Source organism: Pyxicephalus adspersus, chromosome 8 (genome assembly GCF_032062135.1).
Source record: "Pyxicephalus adspersus chromosome 8, UCB_Pads_2.0, whole genome shotgun sequence".
Classification (NCBI taxonomy): Eukaryota; Metazoa; Chordata; class Amphibia; order Anura; family Pyxicephalidae; genus Pyxicephalus; species Pyxicephalus adspersus.
The window spans coordinates 32,339,036-32,361,333 of record NC_092865.1 but is presented as its reverse complement, the minus strand read 5'-3'; the positions used below and the strand labels follow the sequence as shown (position 1 = coordinate 32,361,333).

The 22,298-nt window shown below is 37.1% G+C and overlaps 1 protein-coding gene across 1 annotated transcript; it reads right to left on the bottom strand.

Moving 5' to 3' along the window:
- Positions 1 to 3,507: 3,507 nt before the first annotated feature.
- VAMP4 (vesicle associated membrane protein 4) lies at positions 3,508 to 20,794 on the bottom strand. The gene is made up of 7 exons (XM_072420810.1): positions 20,783 to 20,794; positions 19,500 to 19,546; positions 10,392 to 10,492; positions 10,099 to 10,178; positions 8,584 to 8,635; positions 4,994 to 6,639; positions 3,508 to 4,222 (listed from the first exon to the last, which is right to left on the bottom strand). The coding sequence occupies exons 1-6, from the start codon at positions 20,792 to 20,794 to the stop codon at positions 6,611 to 6,613; spliced, it is 321 nt and encodes a 106-aa protein (XP_072276911.1). The 3' UTR covers positions 3,508 to 4,222; positions 4,994 to 6,610.
- Positions 20,795 to 22,298: the final 1,504 nt, after the last annotated feature.

The following is a 22,298-nucleotide window of genomic DNA, read 5'->3' as shown; positions in this document are numbered from 1 at the left end:
GCGTTCATGTAGTGTGTGGTCATTTTGAGTAGTGTGTCTAATCAAGTCATGAAGTACTGGACACCAACTTATGCTAATTCCTTCAGAGTCCTTTAGAATCTCTCATAGGCTAATACAAAATTGGGTAGTATCAAAACTCAAAAGGAACTCAAATAAGGCAGATGTGCTTGACTCATCTCCACATTCCATTAACTAAAAGGCTACCCCCTTGAGAAGGAAGATAATGGTATCCACTTACACTCATATGTTCTTCTGCAAAAGTTCTTGGTTGCAAGGAAAAAATAGTTAACAGGCATTCTGAAAAACCCAGAAATGACTCTGATTCCTTGAAAAGTGAGCCCCAGAGTCACCCCAGCAGAGGGGTGGACCAGCAGAGGCAGGCATCTATGTGGAGACAGTCAAAGGGTCAGTTGTGGTCATGAAATGTATTCGGGCGGAAGGTCAAGACAGGAGCAGAAAAGGCAGCATTGGCAATGAGGCAGGTCAGGACAGATGTCAGACAAGGCAGAAGTTTGGAGTAGGTGGCAGTGGTAATCAAGCAGAAGGTCAGGGCAAGGAACAGGTTAGGCACATGCTATGGGGAGCTCCATCCTCCCAGAAGCTTGTGCAAAGTCACAGCACCAAGCCCCTTTGAGATGGCTTCACCTCCCAAGCCATCGTTTATTCAGCTGAGGTGCATGGCTGCACAAGCCCCTGCAATGCCTGTGAGGGCACAGCAGGGAGCACACACAATGCTGGGAGCAGCAGCGACCAGCATGGGAACTTGGTGGACAGGCTACAGGAAGCCAACCTTGGAAACCTCTAGGTAAGGTGACACCTGCACAAGGACTATTGTCTCTATTTGTTCCATTTGTACATGTTTAAAGTGTAGCAGGTCAGCACTGGAGCTTGCTTCATCCACTTTCTGTGCCCACCCAATCCTAGAGTAGGCTCACTATGAACTTTTTTGTAAAGCTGCCTCCTTCAAAGGGGCTTGCATAAATTTTAGGGTTGATTGGCAGACTAATGTGGCTCACTTTCTGGGAATGAAGGGTACACGGTCAGTGGCAACCACAGCTGAGGATAAAGAACATCTCATGGGGTACCTGATGATATTGTTTCGGAGAAAGCAGTACAAACCAGGAACTTTGTAACTTAGTTTCCCTTATTGTCTGGTTACCATCTGCAGATCAATGGGCAAACTGAAAGAACAAAACAAACCCTTAAGCTTTTTTGATGTTTTTTGTCTTCAATCTGGATGACTGGACCCATTTCTTCTAGTCACAATTTGCATATATCAATTTATTACATATCTTCTTCACAATCCCCATTTTATGCCAATTATGACTTTCATCCATCTTTCCTGACAAAATCAATTTGGGTATGGGATGGTTAAACACCCTCCCTCCAAATCTTTGAGGGTTTACCCAGATTTCAACTTCCCTGGCCTGAAACACGTTTCTCAGAACCTTATTGCAGGCAGATTATTTGCTCCTTCTCCTCCAATCCTAGTTGATGTGAGAAAATAATTTGAGGTCAAGGTTATTCTGGACTCTAGGAGGAGAGCAATACCCTGGTAATTGGAAGGGTTTTGGAATTGACGAGAACCCTTGGATTCCATTGAGGGATGTTAACACCGAGAGGTTGGTTTTAGTGTTCCATCAGGCACATGCTGAAAAAGACTAGTCCGAAGACTGCACTTGGGCGAAGTCAATGTTACCATTCTACTTGCAATCCTTCTGTTTAACATCTTGCAGAATCCCCCAGCCTCCCTTTAGTCATGTGCACACTGCCCATCTCAGCATCCTAGGCACACTGTGCACAGCTGGAAAAGATTGAAGAGTATATCCTGCAGCCAATGAACAGATTAGTTCCTGGTCACAAACCCTTCCTACTATTAACTGCTAATCCTTTTTAAACCTCACCAGTCCTAGGCATGGGTTACTGAATCTTTAGCTTGTTACCTGCTACTTACACAGTAATATTCTACCTGTAAGACTTCTTGCTTATCGACCCTGGCCTGACCCTTACCTGTTTCTCTGACGAACTCACCTCAGCCAGTTCTAATTACGATTATGGCCTTCCACCTGCCCCTACCCTCAACCTTCTATGATTATTTCTGGTCTTGATAATGAGCCATTTTAACTCTGGCCACCAGGCTCTACACCTTTTCCTGTTACCAAACCAACTGGATACCCATTCACTGCCATTTGTTTTCTGCTCCCCCCTGGTGGAGACAGCCTGGGAATTGCCACCTGGTGATATCCCAAAAGCAAAGCAGTCACATGGCCATTGGGGGTCATGGCCCATCACTCCGGGGTGTAGCCCTAACATCACATAAATCTGTCCAGAAGAGGTCTTCAATGAAAAATTGCAGCCAAAAAACCTATACCTCCCATGCGGTCAAGGGACTAAACCATGCATGAAAACAGGAACTGGGGTGCAAAAAAATGAAAGCAGGTGCTTTGATCTGATTAACCAAAATTTTAAATATTTAACTAGCAGAATGCAGTTTGTTTGCCGAAGGGCTGGAAAGCAGTGCAATAATCAGTACATGCAGACAATAGTGAAGCATTGAGAAAGTTCCTCCCAAATTTACAGCAGCAAATGATGTTTTGAATTTGTTAGGATTAATAGTGTAAAGCAAATACTTAAATATCATGCAATACTATAAGGGAAATGTCTGATTGGCCCCGAATTTAATCTGCAGAAGGACAGCAACACCAAACATACATGCCAATAAAAATAATATTCCGAGTAAAGAAAATTAAGTTCTAGAGGTAACGATATTGTGCATTAGAGTCCTAATCTCAACGTCATCAAGTGTCTGGGATTACATGAAGAGATGAAAGGATTTGAGGCAGCCTACATTCACAGAACATCTGTAGTTTGTTCTCCAACATGTTTGGAACTACCTACCTGCCTAGTTCCTTAAAAAACTGTGTGCAAGTATACCCAGAATTGATGCTGTTTTAAAGGAAAACGGTGGCCACACCAAATATTGATTTGGATATATTTTCTGTTCATCCACTGTGCATTATTGATAAAAATTAACTATTTCCACTTCTATTTGTGGAGGCATTCTTAGTTTACAGCAGTTTTTACACCTGCCTAAAATGTTTGCATAGTAAGTAATGTATGTTATGGTTTTGTTCATGCCTTTGCATGCAGTTGACTTGCACTGGAGGCTACCTGCACTGCCACCGCAATACGTGCAATACCCGTGGTTCCACTCCTAGGCAAATAGCAGTAGTTTGCTATGCTTATGAGCATGCCTATCCAAGCAATTTTCCACCAAAAGTTTGAAAGAGGCCTTAGTGTTCATAGATATTGACTGAATTGTGTAACAACTGCCTAACAGTTACACGTAGTTTAAGATGCCCAAAATCTATATAAAAATGTTAAAGAAAAAATAAAAAACTTATTCAATGCAAAATTTGACATAAAAAAAAGATGGAATGTAAAAAAATCTGTATTCTGTAAAACAATGGTGATTTAGTACTGGAGAAAAACAAACTCAAACACAAATTGCAGAATTGTGAATGGTATAATTAAAGAGATAAATTATATAAATAGACAACATAATGCATTATTAACATTTGGAACCCATATATACAAATAACAGATCTTGAAAACACAGAAAAGAGAAAACAAAAATTATTAACAAATCCATAATGTGAAGATGTGTCTTCTTTTGACAGTCTTGGCACTTGGCAGCAGAGATGGTGAAATTTAAGGTATGTTAAACACAATTTGTATGAGATGTATTTTAGTGAGTTGATAATGCTACAGATAGGAATTTACAGCAATGCATATTTATAAATGTTTACAAGTGTGTAATTGCATGACCCAGACAACCCATTCATTATTTTATGCACAAAATAGAATTGTCACTATATCTCACACCGTCTACAGTGGTTTTAATAAAGATTGTCAGTAAAAAGATACACATCTGTAGTACTGCATTAACTCTAGGGACGAGATTATGGCCATTGTGTACAGAATGCAGGTGATGTCCATATCTTTTATTGAATAACATCATGGTAAAATAGGAAGGCTAGCATCTAGCTGGCTTTCATGGGCCACAAATCTACCCATTTGATTTTATATAAATCAATATGAGGCCTTACGTGTATATAACTGTAAAAAAAACAAACAGAGAACCAGAGATCATTTCTACATTAAAAAGTCTGATATCTGAAAGGAAACCTGTTCAAGAACATACAGAAAATTCTCTTGCTGACTTACCGTATTTTTCGGCGTATAAGACGCACTTTTTCTTCCCCAAAACTGGGGGGGAAAAGTGGGTGCGTCTTATACACCGAATACATGTTAAATATAATAAAAAAAAATCATACTCATCCGATACCGCGATCCCGCGATCCCGCGATGCTGCGTGCTTCTTCTCCTCGCTCTCCTCCCGGCTGCAGCGCGTGTCTCCTCCTCCTCTGAGCGAGGAGAAGCCGACACGCATACCCCCGCGATCCCATAAGCAGGCTGATCCAGCCTGCTTATGGGATCGCGGGGGCATGCGTGTCGGCTTCTCCTCCCTCAGAGGAGGAGACACGCGCTGCAGCCAGGAGGAGAGCCAGGAGAAGCCGACACCCGTGCCCCCGCGATCTCATAAGCAGGCTGGATCAGCCTGCTTATGGGATCGCTGGGGTATGCGTGTCGGCTTCTCCTCGCTCAGAGAAGGAGGGGACACGCGCTGCAGCCAGGAGGGGAGCGAGGAGAAGAAGAAGCCCACAGCATCGCGGGATCGCGGGATCGGGTGAGTATGATTTTTTGGCACAGGGTGATCAGAAGGGGATACATTGTGTCAATGTATCCCCTTCTAATCACTCTGTGTCAATGTATCCCCTTCTGATCACTCTGTGTCAGAGTGATTAGAAGGCGATACATTGACACAGAGTGATTTTTTAGTATTTTGTTCAGAATCTTTTTTTTCTAGGTTTTTCTCCTTTAAAATTGGGTGCGTCTTATAGGCCGGAGCGTCTTATACGCCGAAAAATACGGTATTTGAAAAATTCAAGTTATCTGACATCAGTATGAGCTGGGCAGTATAAACATGCAGATCAGAAGTGTCAGACTGAAGTCAGAATTCCTAATTCACATTCTGGTTCACATTCAGTGACTTTGGAAGTACTAAAGCCATTTAATAAAAATAGGACCAGACACCTAATACTTTTAGAGGAGACAGCAATGTATACTGTATAGTTCTTCTATAATTATTTTCATTAAAATAACTAAATCTGACAGCGGTCTACAGTGATTGTCCACATCCCACATAAATAATACTAGTCAAGAAAGTCAGAAATAAAACCAAATACCTACGCAGAGTGCTGATTTAGTACAACTGCCTTCTTTACAGTATCATTCATAAACAAAATAGAAAAGGCAAAAAAAAATGATAATAACATTAACTGTTTGTAGGTGGCTAGGAAAATGCAGAAGTTTGTAAAATAGGAAAAACACATACTAATATTTTTTTACAAAACCTGCTTTTATCAGTTATACATTTTTAAATCAGATGCTCTTATACAGAGTCCCCAGTGTTTTAGTAAGCAGAAAACTGCATGGTACAACAGAAATCCCTTTATGTTACTGTGAATGTTTTTACCAGAGCTATGTATTGCAATTAATTTTACAAAATTTAACTGCATTGACATACAGGTCCTTTTGACATCAGCTGAACAGAAATCTTTACGATGAACTGCAATACAAACATGCATGGTAAAAGGCTTGAAAAGCACACACAATGCTACATGTGATTTCAGTCACACGTGATGTGCAAGAGCATGTAGTGGTAATAATTCTGGAATGCTTGCTCTTTGAAATATATAAAGGTGACCATTTAAAGTGGTTAGAAGAGCATGCACAATCCATACACCCTCATGTATCCTCTCATACAAAAAACGGCCCAATGGCTGGGCTGTCATAAACTTAGTGGGAATAAACCTAATACATTATCATATACTATACAGACAATAGACAATTTAGCTGTCTGCAATAGGTTTGCCTTTTTCTAGTTTAACAAAAAATGACTGACAAAGCACAGTATAACATAAATTGCCCATTAAGCTTTTTAGCAAATGATCCATGTCAAATAGCGACAAAGGATATATATATATATATATATATATATATATAAAATTGGAGTTATAGTGTGTGGTCACAGGTATCAAATTAGCTGGCATGGACAGCACAGCATTTAAACTGCAAGGATGTAATGTTGTCTCAAATAAAATAGATTTTAATATTTTCATTTATAGTAAGACTAAATTTTTGGATGTTGTCTCATCACTGTTTTACACTTTACATACTGTACAAGCTCAAAGAGAAATACTGTTTCAGCCAAGTCAGTGTGCATTCTGCTAGAACAAGTCCCATGTTTAAATACAATAAATTACCTAACTAAAAAAGAGAATAGATTACAGGTCTCCAGCTCATTGTCATTTACAAGTTAGATCTGCTAAGAATGTCCAACAGGAATGATAAACTGGTCCTTTCACTTGGAGAAGGGGATGTACAGGTTAGAAGTAAAGAAAAGAAAATAATACAGTTCTGTACAGGTAATCCCAAGATGGGAAGTCCCAGGAATCCCTTTGAACCATGGCTTGCATCCAGCTTGTTAGGATCGATACTTCAGGATGATAGGGACTGTATAGTATTAAAACAAAAAGAAAAAACACAGACATTAAATGTCTTGAACATGAGCAGATGTGGTTGCTCAATAGAAAACGAATTCAGTAAATATTAAGGGTAAAAACATACAGGCATTGTGGAAAACCACCAAGGGGGTCAATACTTGTTCAGTGTGTGTGTGTGTGCATATTATATATATGTGCTGACTGCATAAGTATTTATGAAACCCATAAATACATTTTGGTGTTGGGAAAAAAAAAGCAGAAATGGTAAAAAGCAAAACAAAACATGTAGGACACACAAATCCAGAATTTATACAAAGCTGTATAAAACACTTGTCTGTGGAGTTTGCAAAAATACATGCTGGGGAGATATCAAATGTGATGTGGAACATAAATAAATAAAGGACTAAAAACACGTTCCCAAGAAAGAGCATGGGATTGGCAGAATTGTGTTATAAGTTTTTGTGTTATATGTTTTTCAATTGTTGGTACAGACATGTGATTGGGGTTAAGAATACGCAACAGCTTTACTACATTAGTTTAAATTCAAGAACCTGAAGTATCTTAGGCTGGTTTAGTTAAAGCTCAGATCTCAGTCTGTTTCCTGTATGAAAGAGGTGGTGTTATCACTGTATTTATTTAGATGCATTTCTCAGAAATGGACATTCTGTTTTTTTAAACTTTTAAAGTAAATGCAGGCAAACATAAGGGTCAACAAAGTGCTAACATTTAATATGATGCCCATTAAATTTGTGACAGTACAATAAATTCAGATCATGTTTTCAATTTGATCACAAAACTGATACATTACATCATACTGATGAGAAGTGCAATGCACATTCTATGTATGAACATGCCCCAAGGTATTCAGAGCATATCTGGATAATAATACTGTATTATCAGTAAACAGCTTTTATCTGACTTGCCTGCTTGTTTTCTCTAGGTCTGTCCCCAGAGCCAGCTTAAATTAGTTTTCCCTAGATTACAATCTTGTATGTACACCACAAACACCAGATGAGACAAAAGAGTGCAAATAACTTAATGTAGCTAAACTTAAGCAATGTATTTTAAAAAGATTAAACTGTACTAAAATTGAAGCCAAATTAGGTGAAACGCGTCGGGAATGAGACTTTACACATACATATGCAACCTTACATTTTCTAATATTTAGCAGTATTGTTTGATAGACTTTTTACTCTGCAAATTCATTACTCGTTGGAGGTGCCTATATTTTGTACACATGTTATAAGTAAACTGTATAAGCACAACCTGGCATCCACATGCCGAGTGTACTGCACATGTGAAGCTTTGTATACAATAAAAACATGCTAACTATCAGGGCAGAAGCATTTATGGAAGAAGAGATATACAATTTTCTTTTCTACCATAATAACTCAAAAGCGCCACGTTCTGCTTTAACCACACCTGTCTATACAACTGACTAGGCCACAAATGCGGATAACCATTAAAAATTCAGTAACCTACATTACATATTGAACAATGAAAGTGTGGAGAGTGGGCCCACTGTACATAATACAGTTTTTTTTTCTTGGTTGGTAGCCAAAACATTTTAAATGTTTTTAGAATATGCCAGAAAATGGCTGCTTTCATCGAGTTCTCTTCAATGATTTTTGATTGATTTACAACAATGATGCAAATATCCTAAATAGCAAAATGTTGATATTTTGCAATTTTGATCCATTTAAAACAATCACAGCTGAATGGATCAAAGAAATGACAACTTTACATTCATGGACATCGTATATAGAATATCTACTGCCCTTGCTGCCAAAAGATTAACTGGGCTTTTTACAATAAGCATATTGAAATCAGGTTTCAGAAAGTATTTCTTATAAGGCACACAGGCCCAAATCTCCTGCTGGCTTGTCTCTAAAGAACTTTGTTCAGCTTTCCAATACCATAAAATAAGAAAATCATTAAAAAAATGTATACTTACCAATAATCACTAGTAGGATGAGAATGAAAACCACGGCCACTATGGCTTTCATCTAAAAACACAAAGAACATTGTTACACAAGAATATTTTTACATTAGACCAATGGAAAATGAATGTGAAAACTATAGAAAAAATAGTTTTCAGATGATATAGCGTTCACATATATACAATTACATGAATAGAAGTCTTTGATTGACATAAGGAGCAGGAACCACAGACCTGCAGCAGATGCCATCACTGATTATGCATTTAAGCAAACCTTTCTCAGCACTTTTACAAAACCCAGGGGAACCCTTCACATTATTTCCAGGTCTTGGGGAACCCCTAGTAAAATTGATGAATTAGTTGTCAGATAAATGCCCATTACATTAGTGGTGAACTGACAGAATGTTCCCCTAATGATGATGTTCTGAATGCCAACCTAAAGACAGATAAAATAACCTCTGCCGTCATGCTGCTGGCTCTAAAAAGTGGCATTGGCTCAAGACCAGTCCAGGTACTAGTAAATGAAGGGTCATTTATTGACAGCTAAAGAAACTCCTAGTAACCTCTGGAGGGACCTGGTTGAGAATAGCTGGTTTAGGCAGAGCTCTGAACTAGCTAGATCTGCCTGAACGTGTGCCTTTGACATCCCCCATGTAAATTCAGCAAGACTGTCCTTTAAAGTGCAACTTAACTTGCCCGATTTACCTATCCCCATTCCATTGCAGGGCGCTGCCATCTGTCTTCTCCTACAGACTTTGGTCATCTTGACTGACTGTGCCAGGATGACCTAGCACCCATGCAAGCGCGTAGAAGTTTGTTCACCCCCCCCCCCACACACACACACACACACACACAAGGGAGGCATCAAAACTCACGCTGCACATGCTCAGCTTTGACGGGAGAAACCTGGAGTGATCAGGCAAGTGGGACACAGTATTGCAAAAGGGAAATCACCTGCCCTTTTCTGCAAAAATGACCTGCCTGACCAAGATAATTTAAAAGTGGAACTTTAGTTCAACTTTAGTAGATGATGGGATTTTGGCGCTGCTGAAGGGTATTTGAATTTTTGAGTCTTGTGTGCTCTACACACTTAGAATGCCACTTGGAAATAGTATGAATAAAACTCAGTTTTACTAGTTTTCTAGTTCAGTTCTTTCACTGTATGACATCACAATTACAAAATAATATTTAAATCTAATCTTTAATGCTGCACAAGAAGCAGAATACTTCTGTAAATAGGATATATGTATGCTAGAAGTCTTGCTGTTCCTGTGGCATGTATCTATACATTAGACCTCTGAGAATGTAGAAAAAATGTGGACGATAACTGTACGATTATATTAATAATGATAATATTGTAAGATTAAGATTGTAATGAGTCAAACAAATCAGGCAATCTACATTATAAAAAGATATTCTATCTTAGTGGTACGGTAAAACCTGTTTGTTTGTAAGTGAGTGTTAAACATTCACAAATGTAAAAACAGAAACGCTTTTGATGTCATATATTTAGGACATTTAAATACTTACCTTACATTCCCGCCACCACATTTGTCTTCTGAGTTGTCTTGCTCTGCTGCTAAAAGCTGTGGCATTATCTGACAAACTTTCTATATAACAAATCAAAAACAGAAAACCAACAAAAATGATTATATAAAGGAAACCAGAAATAAAGGATTAATTGCAACAAGACTATATATGATATAATGTACATTTCAAGGAAACATGCTAGGTGTATTTAAAATAGCTGAGTTTACTGGAAAAATTGTGCTTTAATTTACTGGAAAGCAATCAAGCATTGCATATTTTACATTTATTCTCACCTGACTTATCTTGTAGTTCATCCAACCTTTCTCCTCGTTCTATCACCTTGGTGATGTTCTCTTGCATAACATCAATCACTTCATCCACCTGGTTCTGTACACTGTAAATATACAGTTTGTTTACTGAACGAGATGTACATTCATGAACATAAGTCCTTTACAACTTAAAGACTAAGCATTGCACAATAATCTGCATTCCTTAAGATATACATTATTTCCATGTGTTTTGATTTATGTGACTTGAAAACAATCAAAAGCTTCATGTAACAGGAATGTAAACACAAAATCATTTAATAAATGTATACAATAAATTGAAAACAGCCAAAAAAATTCCCATAAGGTACAACTTTTAAATATTAGAGAATGCTTATATAATGAAAAACAAATGACTGAGAATGATAGATAACAGCGATCAGGACAAAAGACCCCCCAAAAAACAAAATATTGCTTTTTAATTTTTATCACTTCATTTCTATCATTTAATAAATAAATCTGGGCACCCATGGCCTGTTAGCTCTAACGAGAGTTAACCGCATCCAATACGTGTCATGGACAGCATCTTAGCCAGGACACTATCTGCAAGGAGTTTGTTTGTTCTCCCCGTGCTTGTGTGGGTTTCCCCCCACTTTAAAAAAAAAAACCCAAAAAACATGCAGTTAGGTTAGATTGGCTTACCCCCCCAAAACTGACCTTCAAAGACATATGACTAAGATAGGGATTTTAGATTGTGAGCTCCTTTGAGGGACAGTTAGCGACATGACTTTGTAAAGCGCTGCGTAATATGTCGGCACTATATAATATGTCTAATAATAATAATAATGTAGTTACTGTTATTCCTAACAATATTTTTGATAGCCATGATTTAAGGTGAACCTTGCAATTTGAACGTATGTAAAATGGAACCTGTTGACATTCAATGAATTGTTTTATGTTTACCCCTAAATTTTTACTTGCTTTAATGTTTCTCATAGCTAGTATTTAAGCCAGATACTTTTATATGCAAAACAAAAATATATTTTAAGGAATGCTCATAAACTTTAAACCCTAAAACTATTTGACAAGAAAATAAATTATTTTGCAGCCTTATAACAAAGTCTTAGGGTGTTTGTCTTCTAATGGTAAGTCACACTGTTATTCTGGGACACCAAGTACTTGTAACCAAGCACTACCAACCATTAGTTCAGCATAAACATGATTGCAGGCCCTAATGTAATTTTGAAAAAACAATAATTTCACTATGTTTTGGTAGTGTTTTCAGTGACCCATGTACATAAAGAGTAACACGTGTTGCATGCTATTTAGAGCAACTAGATCACATTTACACAGGTTAGGAAATATTTGACCAAGTGCAACTAACACTTGCTATTCCCTGGCTTAGAACTGGAAGACACTTATTGGTTAACCAAGGGTCAGAAGTCAAATACCAGCATTAAATAAAAGGAAATATCTTGACCTTTGATTTATAGCCTTCACATTTTCTCCTAAATACCAACTGTTAAGCATGACCACCCTATTACACAGCCACTACTACATAACATTATTAACTAAAGGTAATCTGATTGTGTTGGCCATTGATGAAAGCAGAAAGTAAGACTGATTACAAACCAATTCACTGGACTGGATACACACAAGAAAGTAAAAGTATTCTTTCAGGATCTAATAATCACACATGCAAAAAACTTCTCTTCTTAACTCCAAATACACATAGCAGGTATTTCAGCTAATAAGCTCTCTGTCTATGTCATAGCACTGGACAGCAAACAAAACCATCAAGTAAAAATAGTTATCAGATGTAATAGCATCTATGTAAATGACAATTAAAAGATTCCAGTAAACATTGTATGTTAGACTAATTGCAAACAGTGTCTGCTTAATAAGGACATTTGATATACAAAGGACATATGATTTATGCAGTTCAGCGATACATCAGAAAGAATAACTACAAATATACCATAACTAAAATACAGTCATCACCACCAATAAATATATATATATATAGGTAAGTAAAATTTGTCTACTGCAACAGGAAGCCAAAATCTTTTGTCAAAGTCACAAAAATGGAAGGGATAGGGCTGTAGAAAAAGCCAAAGGACACTACAAAAAACTGGAGATACCATTTCCCCAGTCCACTCATTTCTAGTGGATAAAAGGCTTCAGTGCCTGCAGTTGACAGACTTATGTTTACAGTAGGTATGTGCTAGGTGATAAGAATAGCTATGCTGCTTGTTGTGAAAGAATATTGTTAATAGCATTTGTGTAAAAATCAGAAAAAAAGAAATAATTAGGCTCTGACTGATTAAAAAAATGTAATCACCAGATGTAAATATTTAGGACAGTTAAGGGCATTTACGTGCGTCAGAAAGAAAACATTTGTATCTCATTTGTATAAATGTCTAAATACATGTATATTGCCCGCAAAAAAAGTAAAGTTTGCATTTTTAGTCCAACAACAATGGGTACATACTGTGCGCGACATGTTTGAATTAACTGTTTGTTGGTCAATTCTTGCTTGCTGTCTGTGTATGTTTAAGAGATACAGAATCGTACCTAACTTCCTTGCAGTGTTGTCAGTCATGCCGGTCCTATAGTCCTGCAGGGAAGACATTTCAAGCCTTTGGCACCCAGCACATTCTCAGTTTTATACAGAGTATGTCTAGTATAATTTTTATGTCCTCAGATCATACTTGAACCTATAGTACCAGAACACCAAAAGACAGTGTTTTGAATATTTTTCTTTGTAGATTCAGTTTGTGGAAATGTCCTATATTTGCAGATTTCTGTGAACCCTAAGCCTGGCCCGTCTTTCCTGTCACTTGCATCTCATAAGTGGTTAGTTAGACTGTCCATCAAAGTAACATGCCAATTATAAGTAGCAGAAGACTAACTGGGTAGCCAAGAACCAGTAACCAATGAGGTAAATTGGTTTAAAGATTTGATTGCCTATAGGTTTCTGGGGTCCTGGGCCACTTGTAAGTGACCAGAGCTTTTGCTTTTTAGTGTCTGTTTTGTTTCATCCCCAAAAGAACACTTTATAAAAAAAAAAAACATTGGTGCATGAAAGAACAGGTTAAGGGTGGCACAGATGTTTTGAAGAAGTGGATTTTTTACACCTCTGTATTTGAAAAACATCCTGTGTTGACTTAGTCACAAGAACGGATTTTATTTGCATTCCACTTTCTTCGTCCAAATGACACACGTGGAGGTTTGCTAAGAAGGAATTTGTAACAGAATATCATACTTTGCTTTGGCTGGGTACAGGATAAAGAAATCTGCTGGATAAAGAACAACTAACCTAATATATTAAAACTCGAAATATCACAAACAAAATAGTATAGATGAACACTAATTCTTTCAATATATTCCAAATGTTTTTACTATATGCTCAAATACTATCCTTGGATAAAAAAAACTTGCATGTCACAAATACACTAAGGAGTCACTTCTTAAAGATTGTGGAATGTTTAATGTACAAATGTGTTATAAATAAAATATATGGTGCGAAGTAACAGATATGCAGACAACACAGATACTTAATGCAGCTTTGTTAATGTCCAACTCCAGCCTGCCTTTTGGAAAATAAAAAACAGCAGCACATTGATTAGGGTATTCCTGTGTTCTCCTATCCCAATACAACATTCAAACCATTGTCCAAAGCATCACAGTCCTAACTAGCTCAGCCGTTCTACCTTACCTTAACCAGTCTAAGCCTTGCTTTGCAGAACATTACAGAGAGTTTTAAGGAAACAGTGCTAATCATCACAACACACATTATTATTGTTATGTTTTTAAGAAATATTTTAATAATGGGTACTATTGAAATACTTTGTATTTCGCATTCACAAAGCTCTAGGTTATTTTCATGTGTTTCCCAGACTAAAAAAATACTTTCCTGCAAAAAAGTAGTAAATACCTCCTGTAAACACTGCAAAATGTCACTATAATGCAGAAAAAAACAACACCTGAAGTCTCTGGATAAACTGACACTTCCAGTAGTGTTGGATTCCTGGTGCCCCCACGCACTCTGATTTCTCCTGCAGCCCTGTACTTCCATACTGTGCCCTGTAGAGGTCAACAAGAGGAGTCAAGTGATCAATGGTTCTGGGGGAGTTGGTTTCTGAGTTGAACAACCATTATGGGGCTGAATGGATTAAAGGAGCGTGTATCCCCCATCCTTCTGTGTACCTCCGGGGGGGGGGGGATAAATCTAACAAAGTCCCAGATTATAAGTAAAAACTCCACATTAGTTGTAATCCTTCTCCAACCTATTTAAATTAAAAAATTGTTTATTTCCATACTGCTCGCCCATTCGTAGCTGCAATGATTGGATAAAAAGTTAACCAAATATCAGCCCAACTGCCACTTATGCATTTACATGTCCCGTTCTCCATCTGGCTGATCACTACTTTATAGATTCCATGAATGTGGAAAAAAGAGAAGATTATTTCTTTATCACCATAATCACGAGGGATATGGTTTTCACATAGAATTATAGATCTTCTAGCGTAATAAACAGCATAGTAAAAGTAACAATGGTGTGCTATAATCCACAGTAACAGAACACTAACTTTTAGAAATTCCATGTACGTGAACAAGTGATATGGTCTATGACATAGGATCAGCAGCATGATAAATTAAAAAAAAAAATCTAGTAATAATAAAGCATTCTTGTGTATTTGTTTATGTTACTTGTGCATGTTGTGCTAACATATTACAAATCATTTCACAGAGTCCATAGTTATGCTGCAAACTGTCTCTAGTTTACAATGTAATATCCCTACTAAAGTCATATACCTAAAAAAGCCAATTTTATGGGAAGCCAATTAAGAAAGCTAATAGTATGGTTTTCAGATGTGGGAAACCAATGAACATACAGTAGAACATACAGTATTGCTGAGATTCAAAATTGGAGCTGCAAGGCAGCAGTGTTACCTACTGAGCCTTGGTGTTACCCACATCCATACCTACATTTATTTTTTTTAATTTCTCTTAAACTGACCTAACTCTTTTTATATTTGTATGAATTATAAAACTTTGAAAAAAAAACAGTAGAAGAATAAAGCATATTTTCTCAATGTCATCATAAAATATCTCTATTCCTGTTTACACAGCTGAAGTAAGAAATATAATCCCTCATAAAGGGATCATTGAAAGCAAAAAAAAAAAAACAATAGGAAAACTAAAGGAATGAGAAAGAACAAGACAGGGAGGGAATAGGGAGTGTGATAGAGAATTTGTAAATTAATCAGGCCTAATAATTTACTATTTGAGTGAATTACTATATATGCACCAATATTATCGGTTAAGAGGTTGAGAGCATTCAGAGGTTTCCTAGGCCATTGCACTACTAGTGTATACCCATACATCTACAGCTATCCATTTCCCTTAACATACCCTTCTTTCCTTTCTTTACGGCTGTTAGATTTGCATTCTGTATATTTCCCTCCTATACAGTTGTTGCCCAGACATTTTACCTGCTAGGTGGGTATTTCAGATACACTAACCAGACAGAAACAAAGTCAGTATTTATAGAGCCACAATGTGTTAAAAAAAAAACTTAAAGTTGACTGAGCTCCCCCTTTTTCTTCCATTGCAGTAGTCAGAACAGAAACATATACTGTCAGTCAATTCTTCTTTCAATAAATGTTGTAATTTTACCATAAAATAAAAAAAAACAGGGTACTTAAATAATTTTTAACCAAATTAGGACAACATTTTACCTATTCTTTTCAATAGTGCCTTTCTTTTTTACACTTTTACCACTTTTGTTGACCTGCAAAAATTCAAACACACACTGGATAATAACTAATCACCAAGTGATTTCAGCAAACGATAAAGACTAAAGGATAATTACCTATCAATTTTTGAAATCATGAATCTTCGAACATGGAAGCTTTTAATAAACCTGGGGGGTAGTTCTAAATGTCCAGGATACATAACATATAGATATTTTGAAATTCTGCCCAATTTTTGAATTGGAATCAGATGTTTTGTTCTCATATGCTATTAGTAGAATTGTATGGTGTGCTGTAATATTTTAGGCAATCATCTTCTCCCCTGTGAATCACAGCAGATAAAATGTGCAATAAACATGCCAAAGGATGTATATAACGCAGGTATCCCTCTTGAGAAACGCAAAATTGTAAACACAGTCTCACAGCACCGTTAAATATAACCCAGTAGCACTGGGAATGGTATGCTTCACTTTCCAGCTGTCACTTGCAGACTTACTGTCTGATTTTGTCATTCCTTGGTCCAAACTTAGGTGCAGAAGGTCCCCTCCTGGCAAGAAAGAATATGGAGTCAGATACATATCATGTGACTTCAAGTCACAGTAACCACAGCAAATTAATTACAGCGTGGCGAAAGAGAACACAAACGCAATAGTAATAAAAATAATAAAAACAATACTGTTCAGTATTTTTTGGTCGTCTGTTTATATAATATTACCATTCTGTACAGAATTGTACTGTAAAGAACACCTAAGCTTGGATCACAATTTACAGTTCAGTCAGAAGCTAGTTAAACATCCCCCCAACCCTCCACAGTATGTACACCCCATGACTCCCATTTTTGTTAGCAGTGCCTACAGATAAATGTGATACAGTGGAACACAACACAAGGGGGTTATTTATAAGGAAGAAAGTTAGACATTCACTAAAACATTTTCTAGAGAAACATCGTCCAGGCCCATTTGTTTCAATGCCAGTGATTCTCCAAGGAGAATTTACACTTTAATTTTTTTTTTAACAAATACCAATGCAAACAATGCAATGGTGTACAAGTATACCCATATATATAACCTCTACCCCTACCCAAAGTGTGCCCCAGAAACTGACATTTCCCACTTTGGTGAGAGTTTGAAGAATTCAAATCAGGGCTTTGACTAGGCCAGTTCATAATCTTTAATTTCTAGTTTGAGCCATTCCTAGATTTGCTAGTGGCTTTCAGATAATTACCTTGTTAAAATATCTCATTATAATTCAACCCTGACTTTCTGACAAATTCCTAATAAGTAAACTTTCACTTGTAAAACAATTTATAGCTGACCTAATTACTGAACGCTGTCTAGACCCTGAAGCAGCAGAACAACCCCAAACCATAACGTTCTTAGCACCATGCTTCACAGATGGTATAGTTTCTCATGCAGGTTAAATCCGCGCAGTCTTTTTATGATTGTAGATTATTATTATTATTAAACAGGATTTATATAGCGCCAACATATTACGCAGCGCTGTACATTAAATAGGGATTGCAAATGACAGACTAATACAGACAGTGATACAGGAGGAGAGGACCCTGCCCCGAAGAGCTTACAATCTAGATTGTAGATGCATGCACTTTGACACCAACGGTAGCAGGAGTTTCCTACAGATCCTGTAATGGAATATTGGGGTTCTTTGAGACTTATTTTAGCAGCAGTCAGCTTTGAGTTTGTTGAGTGAGCCAGGGAGTCCTGGACAAATCACCTGAAGTCATTTAAAACCTATTCCACATATAAATAGATTTTCCTACAACTGAGTATTTGGTTTTAAATCATTTTAAATCCCTTACCAGACCTATAGGCATCCAAGTTATTATTAGCACCTAAGATGAAACACCTAAAATTTTAAAGCTTTGAAAAGTAGAAAATGTTTGTTTAGAGTACTTTTTTGGAATATATTGGACTTTTAAATTCAGTAGCTTAGGGTTAGTGTTTCTTGAATGGAATTAACTGATTTTCCATAATGCCTAAGATTTATTGCCATAAAGTATATCTAAACTCAAATCTTTTTTTCACCATCATGGACAAAACAGGAATTAATAAAAAAAAACAACTTTTTTTCTTGTTTATGGTCTGTGCTCCATTAGGATAATTTTACTTTTCCTGCCATGTATACTCATTCCAGATATGAGAGACAATCTTTCCAAAGTAAGGTCAATACAACGTGTCCCTACTGGAAGATTTTAAACTGAAAATAGTAATGAAATTTGATAAAGATGGCACTGCCCTACACATTTACATGTAGTGTGATTTTAGTAAAATGTAAACAATAATAACAGATAATCCAGACATCTAAAAGCACAAAGTTCCACTTAACTGACTAGCTAAATGGAAAAACTAACACAAGTAATGTCGCTTCATTTGTTTTAGGTGAGGATATTAAAGACAGACTGAAACGTAGTGGAACATTTAAATGGTCCAATAATTTACAATAGTAATACAATAATTGCTCTAAAAATGTTTAATGATTTTTTCCCTGGTACAGCTGCACAGACTCCTCTCTCCTGTATTTAAACTCCTCTCTGTAATTTCCCTGCACAATGTGAGTTTCTCACGGCGTGCATTTGACGTTGCTGAAAGTCATATACAGGCTGCCTCATGTCCTGACTGGATGACATCCAGCATCATCTAACGCTTTCCTAGCCCTAACTGAATTGTCCTCACCCCTTTCCTTAATGGTTGATGTTAGCTATTGTAAACATGGGGGTTTAGCATCATGTGGGCATAACAGCTTTCGGTTTTTTAGAAAGCTTTGTTCCATACCATGTCAGTCCCTCTCACCAACAATGATCTGTCTGTATTGAAAAGACCCAGTGATGAAGTCACTGGGTCTAAAATAAAATATGTATTGAAAACAGGTATTCATTAGCATTTTCAAAAGAATGGCACTGACCCATGAATGATAGATAATTTTTGGTAAGTTTTAATAAATAACTGGCTGTAAGCAACCTCAATTTTAAATTGATCAATAGTTCTAAAGCTAGCAATATCACATTATGTGATGTCAGTTATATTATTTATGCTAAGGTGAGCATAGCTGGGGTATACAAATATATTTTAGGAAATAGGAGTAAACATGACTGCAATACTTGCTGGAAGATCACACACGGCAGCTACACAATGTTAATGTAAGCAAAATAATAATACCCTGTAAGCCTCTCTTATAAAGAAAAACTGATTGGGTAGCAAGATCCTAGGCACATACATAGACAGTAACTGAACAGTGGGTTTCAGAGGTGGAGGTTCTCAAAAGATGTTAAAGTGGTGAATAAAACTCCTTTCCTAATAAAACTTTTGTCATATATGCAACTAGAGAGCGGCTAAAAAAAAAGTTCAATACCACTCACAGAAAAAAATCTTCTTCTTCATCCGAGTCCTCTTCCAACAAATTCCGCTGTGGAAAAAGTATAAATTATTACAAAAAGGTCAACCTTCAAATGATGTGTGTGGCTTACAAGAAAACAAACATGTCATATACATCCTGTATAAATCTATGGCTACATACACACGCTCAATAATTGTGGTTGGAAAGCATCTTTCACTTTTTTTCACCCTGTACATAGACCATCGTTCTGCTATTCTCTTTCCCCTTCACTTGTATTACGATCGTTTGTTGTTCGTGGATCCACCAGGATGGATATATGAACAACATCATACAGCGCCATTCTGTTCAATGGAGAGGGGAGGGGGAGAACGATGGAGTGGCACCCCTCCGCTGCTCTATCTTCGCTTCACTTCAATTACAATCGTTCCTCGTTAATGGATACGCCAGGACGTATCCATAAACGACGTTGGACGAGCGCTGTACACACCCCAGATTCTCGTCAGATAGTATCCCTGAGGCGATTATCAGACGAGAATCATCTGACGTGTGTACGTAGCCCTGCCCAAAAACAAAATAAACATTTAGAATACTAGTACACAGAAAGAGAAGCGTGAGGCTGGATGATGGGTCTATGAGCTGGGTTACACAAGAGGAGTGAGATGGCTGGCACCAAGAACCCAAAATGATGAAAGGGAGAAGAGATGATGAGAAAAGAAGAGACTTCTTGGGTCAGTCCGTGCAAACAGCTTCTCCAAATAAAACTAAAGGATACTCCTACAGCGACATAATTGTTTTACACACAGAGTATCTTACGGAGAAATTTCCTACTCTGTGAAAATCAATACTACCACTTTAATCTGATATAAAAATTATTTGCATTAACTGTTTAAAAAAACATTTAATGTAAGTCTTGGCACTGAGAGACTGCAAAATCATTAAAGTGATATAGAGTAACAAAAGCTTGGGAAACAATGCTCCTAATTCGATCTTAACACATCCTGTCCAAATACTTCTAAGTCATCTCTCATCCTCATCACCATTTTCTCTCTGGCTCCATGTTTCAGTTTTGGAATATTTCACTTCATCTGTATTCAAGCATCTGAATATTCTACAAAAGCTATTTCTGTAAATGCTGCCAATTCAAAATTAGGCCAGTACAAAATTGTTATTTCTTTGTGATTTCTGTCAGCACTGTATGCCGCAAACTACATCAACAGTTAGTGTGTTATCATATTTTCGGTTCTACATCTTTACTGTTAAAAGAAATCTAATATTAATTTATTTTCCATTCATGCTAAATCTTACTTCTGTGCTCATTGAGCATAATTTTAGGAAAGTTTAAGTTTAGGCAAACAAGGACTTGGTGTACATTTATAGTTCAGTGTTTAACCTAGAAATTTTTTTAAGCCGTGTGGGAAGAAATTGTAGGTGGCAGCCCCTGTATTCTGAACCAAATCTTCAGTAACCACCCGAAAACAGCCGAGTGGTTACTAAAAAATGCCGAGTGGTGCGCTCAGCTAAAAGGAGCTGGGGAGAAGACTGTAGCTTTATCGCTGGAAATATATCTGCACCAACCGCTGATAACCATTAAACGTGCAATTTCATGCCACAATTGAGACACTCATAGACAACTGTTATTAACAACTGAAATATTGCCATAAAGATGCAACTGGTCAGTAAACTGCGGTGAAAAAAACACTAGACCCAAAGGTAACAAACCAAAGTTTGTTATATGTGCCCTGACTACATGGTCAAACCTAGGAACAGAATCTAAACATTATTACCAAAGGGTACTAACACATAGCAAACAAACATTAGTATCTTGTAACAAGGTCAATGAAAAATAAATTATCACTGGTTATTACAGGTTAGAGACCTTTGCACACCATTTACTACCTTAGTAAATAAGCTCATATATACTAATACTATGAATCTTTGTCTTAAAACTAAGAAGAAACCAGCAGAATTGTTCAACAATCAGCAGAATGTCTGCTTTCAGATTTTATGTTGTGCCACACTAAAGCCAGTATCTGATCAATTTTCTTTGGCAAATCTCCAGTACAATTACCATCCACAGCAGTGCGTATTCTATTGCTTTGATTCTGTACGGGCCATTCCATCTCCACCCACTATAAAACCAAAGACATCTCGGACAAAGAGGTGAAGCTGGCTATAGTAGATTTCTACAATTTCCAGTCAAACACTCCTAAATGTGAACAGGATTACATTACTAACATAAATTCCTTCTGTGATGAGTTGCTACCACCCAAAACACAGCCATGTGTGCCAATTCTAGTCACCAAACAGAAATGCTGTTTTGTCAGATATTTGCTATGCAACAAAAACAGGATTGTTCCATCTGGGACAATACTTTATACAAACTGAGCATAATATTTATAGGTGTGCTCCTTTACTTGGTAAATAGGATATTTTTTTCAGGTCATACGGATTGTTAATTCCAGACGCAAAATCAACACTGTTGCAGAAAAGTTAACATACCGTTTGTTTCCGAGTTCATTTTATTCAGGTCCATCGACTACCTGGTTCCCTGCAGATTTGCCCAGCCATGGGGGGGGGGGGGGGGGTTTATATGTGTTATATATGTTACTAGCATTAAAAACTTGTTGTATAAAAATACTATTTAAACATCAAAAAAACTCTATAGGTCATTATCCCTCGACTGACACCAATGATAGTATTCCTTCCTCTGACAACAATGATAGTATACTAATTCTTCCCTGACACCAATGATAGTACACTATTCCTTCTCCTAAAACCAATGATAGTACACTATTCCTTCCCCTGACACCAATATTAGTAC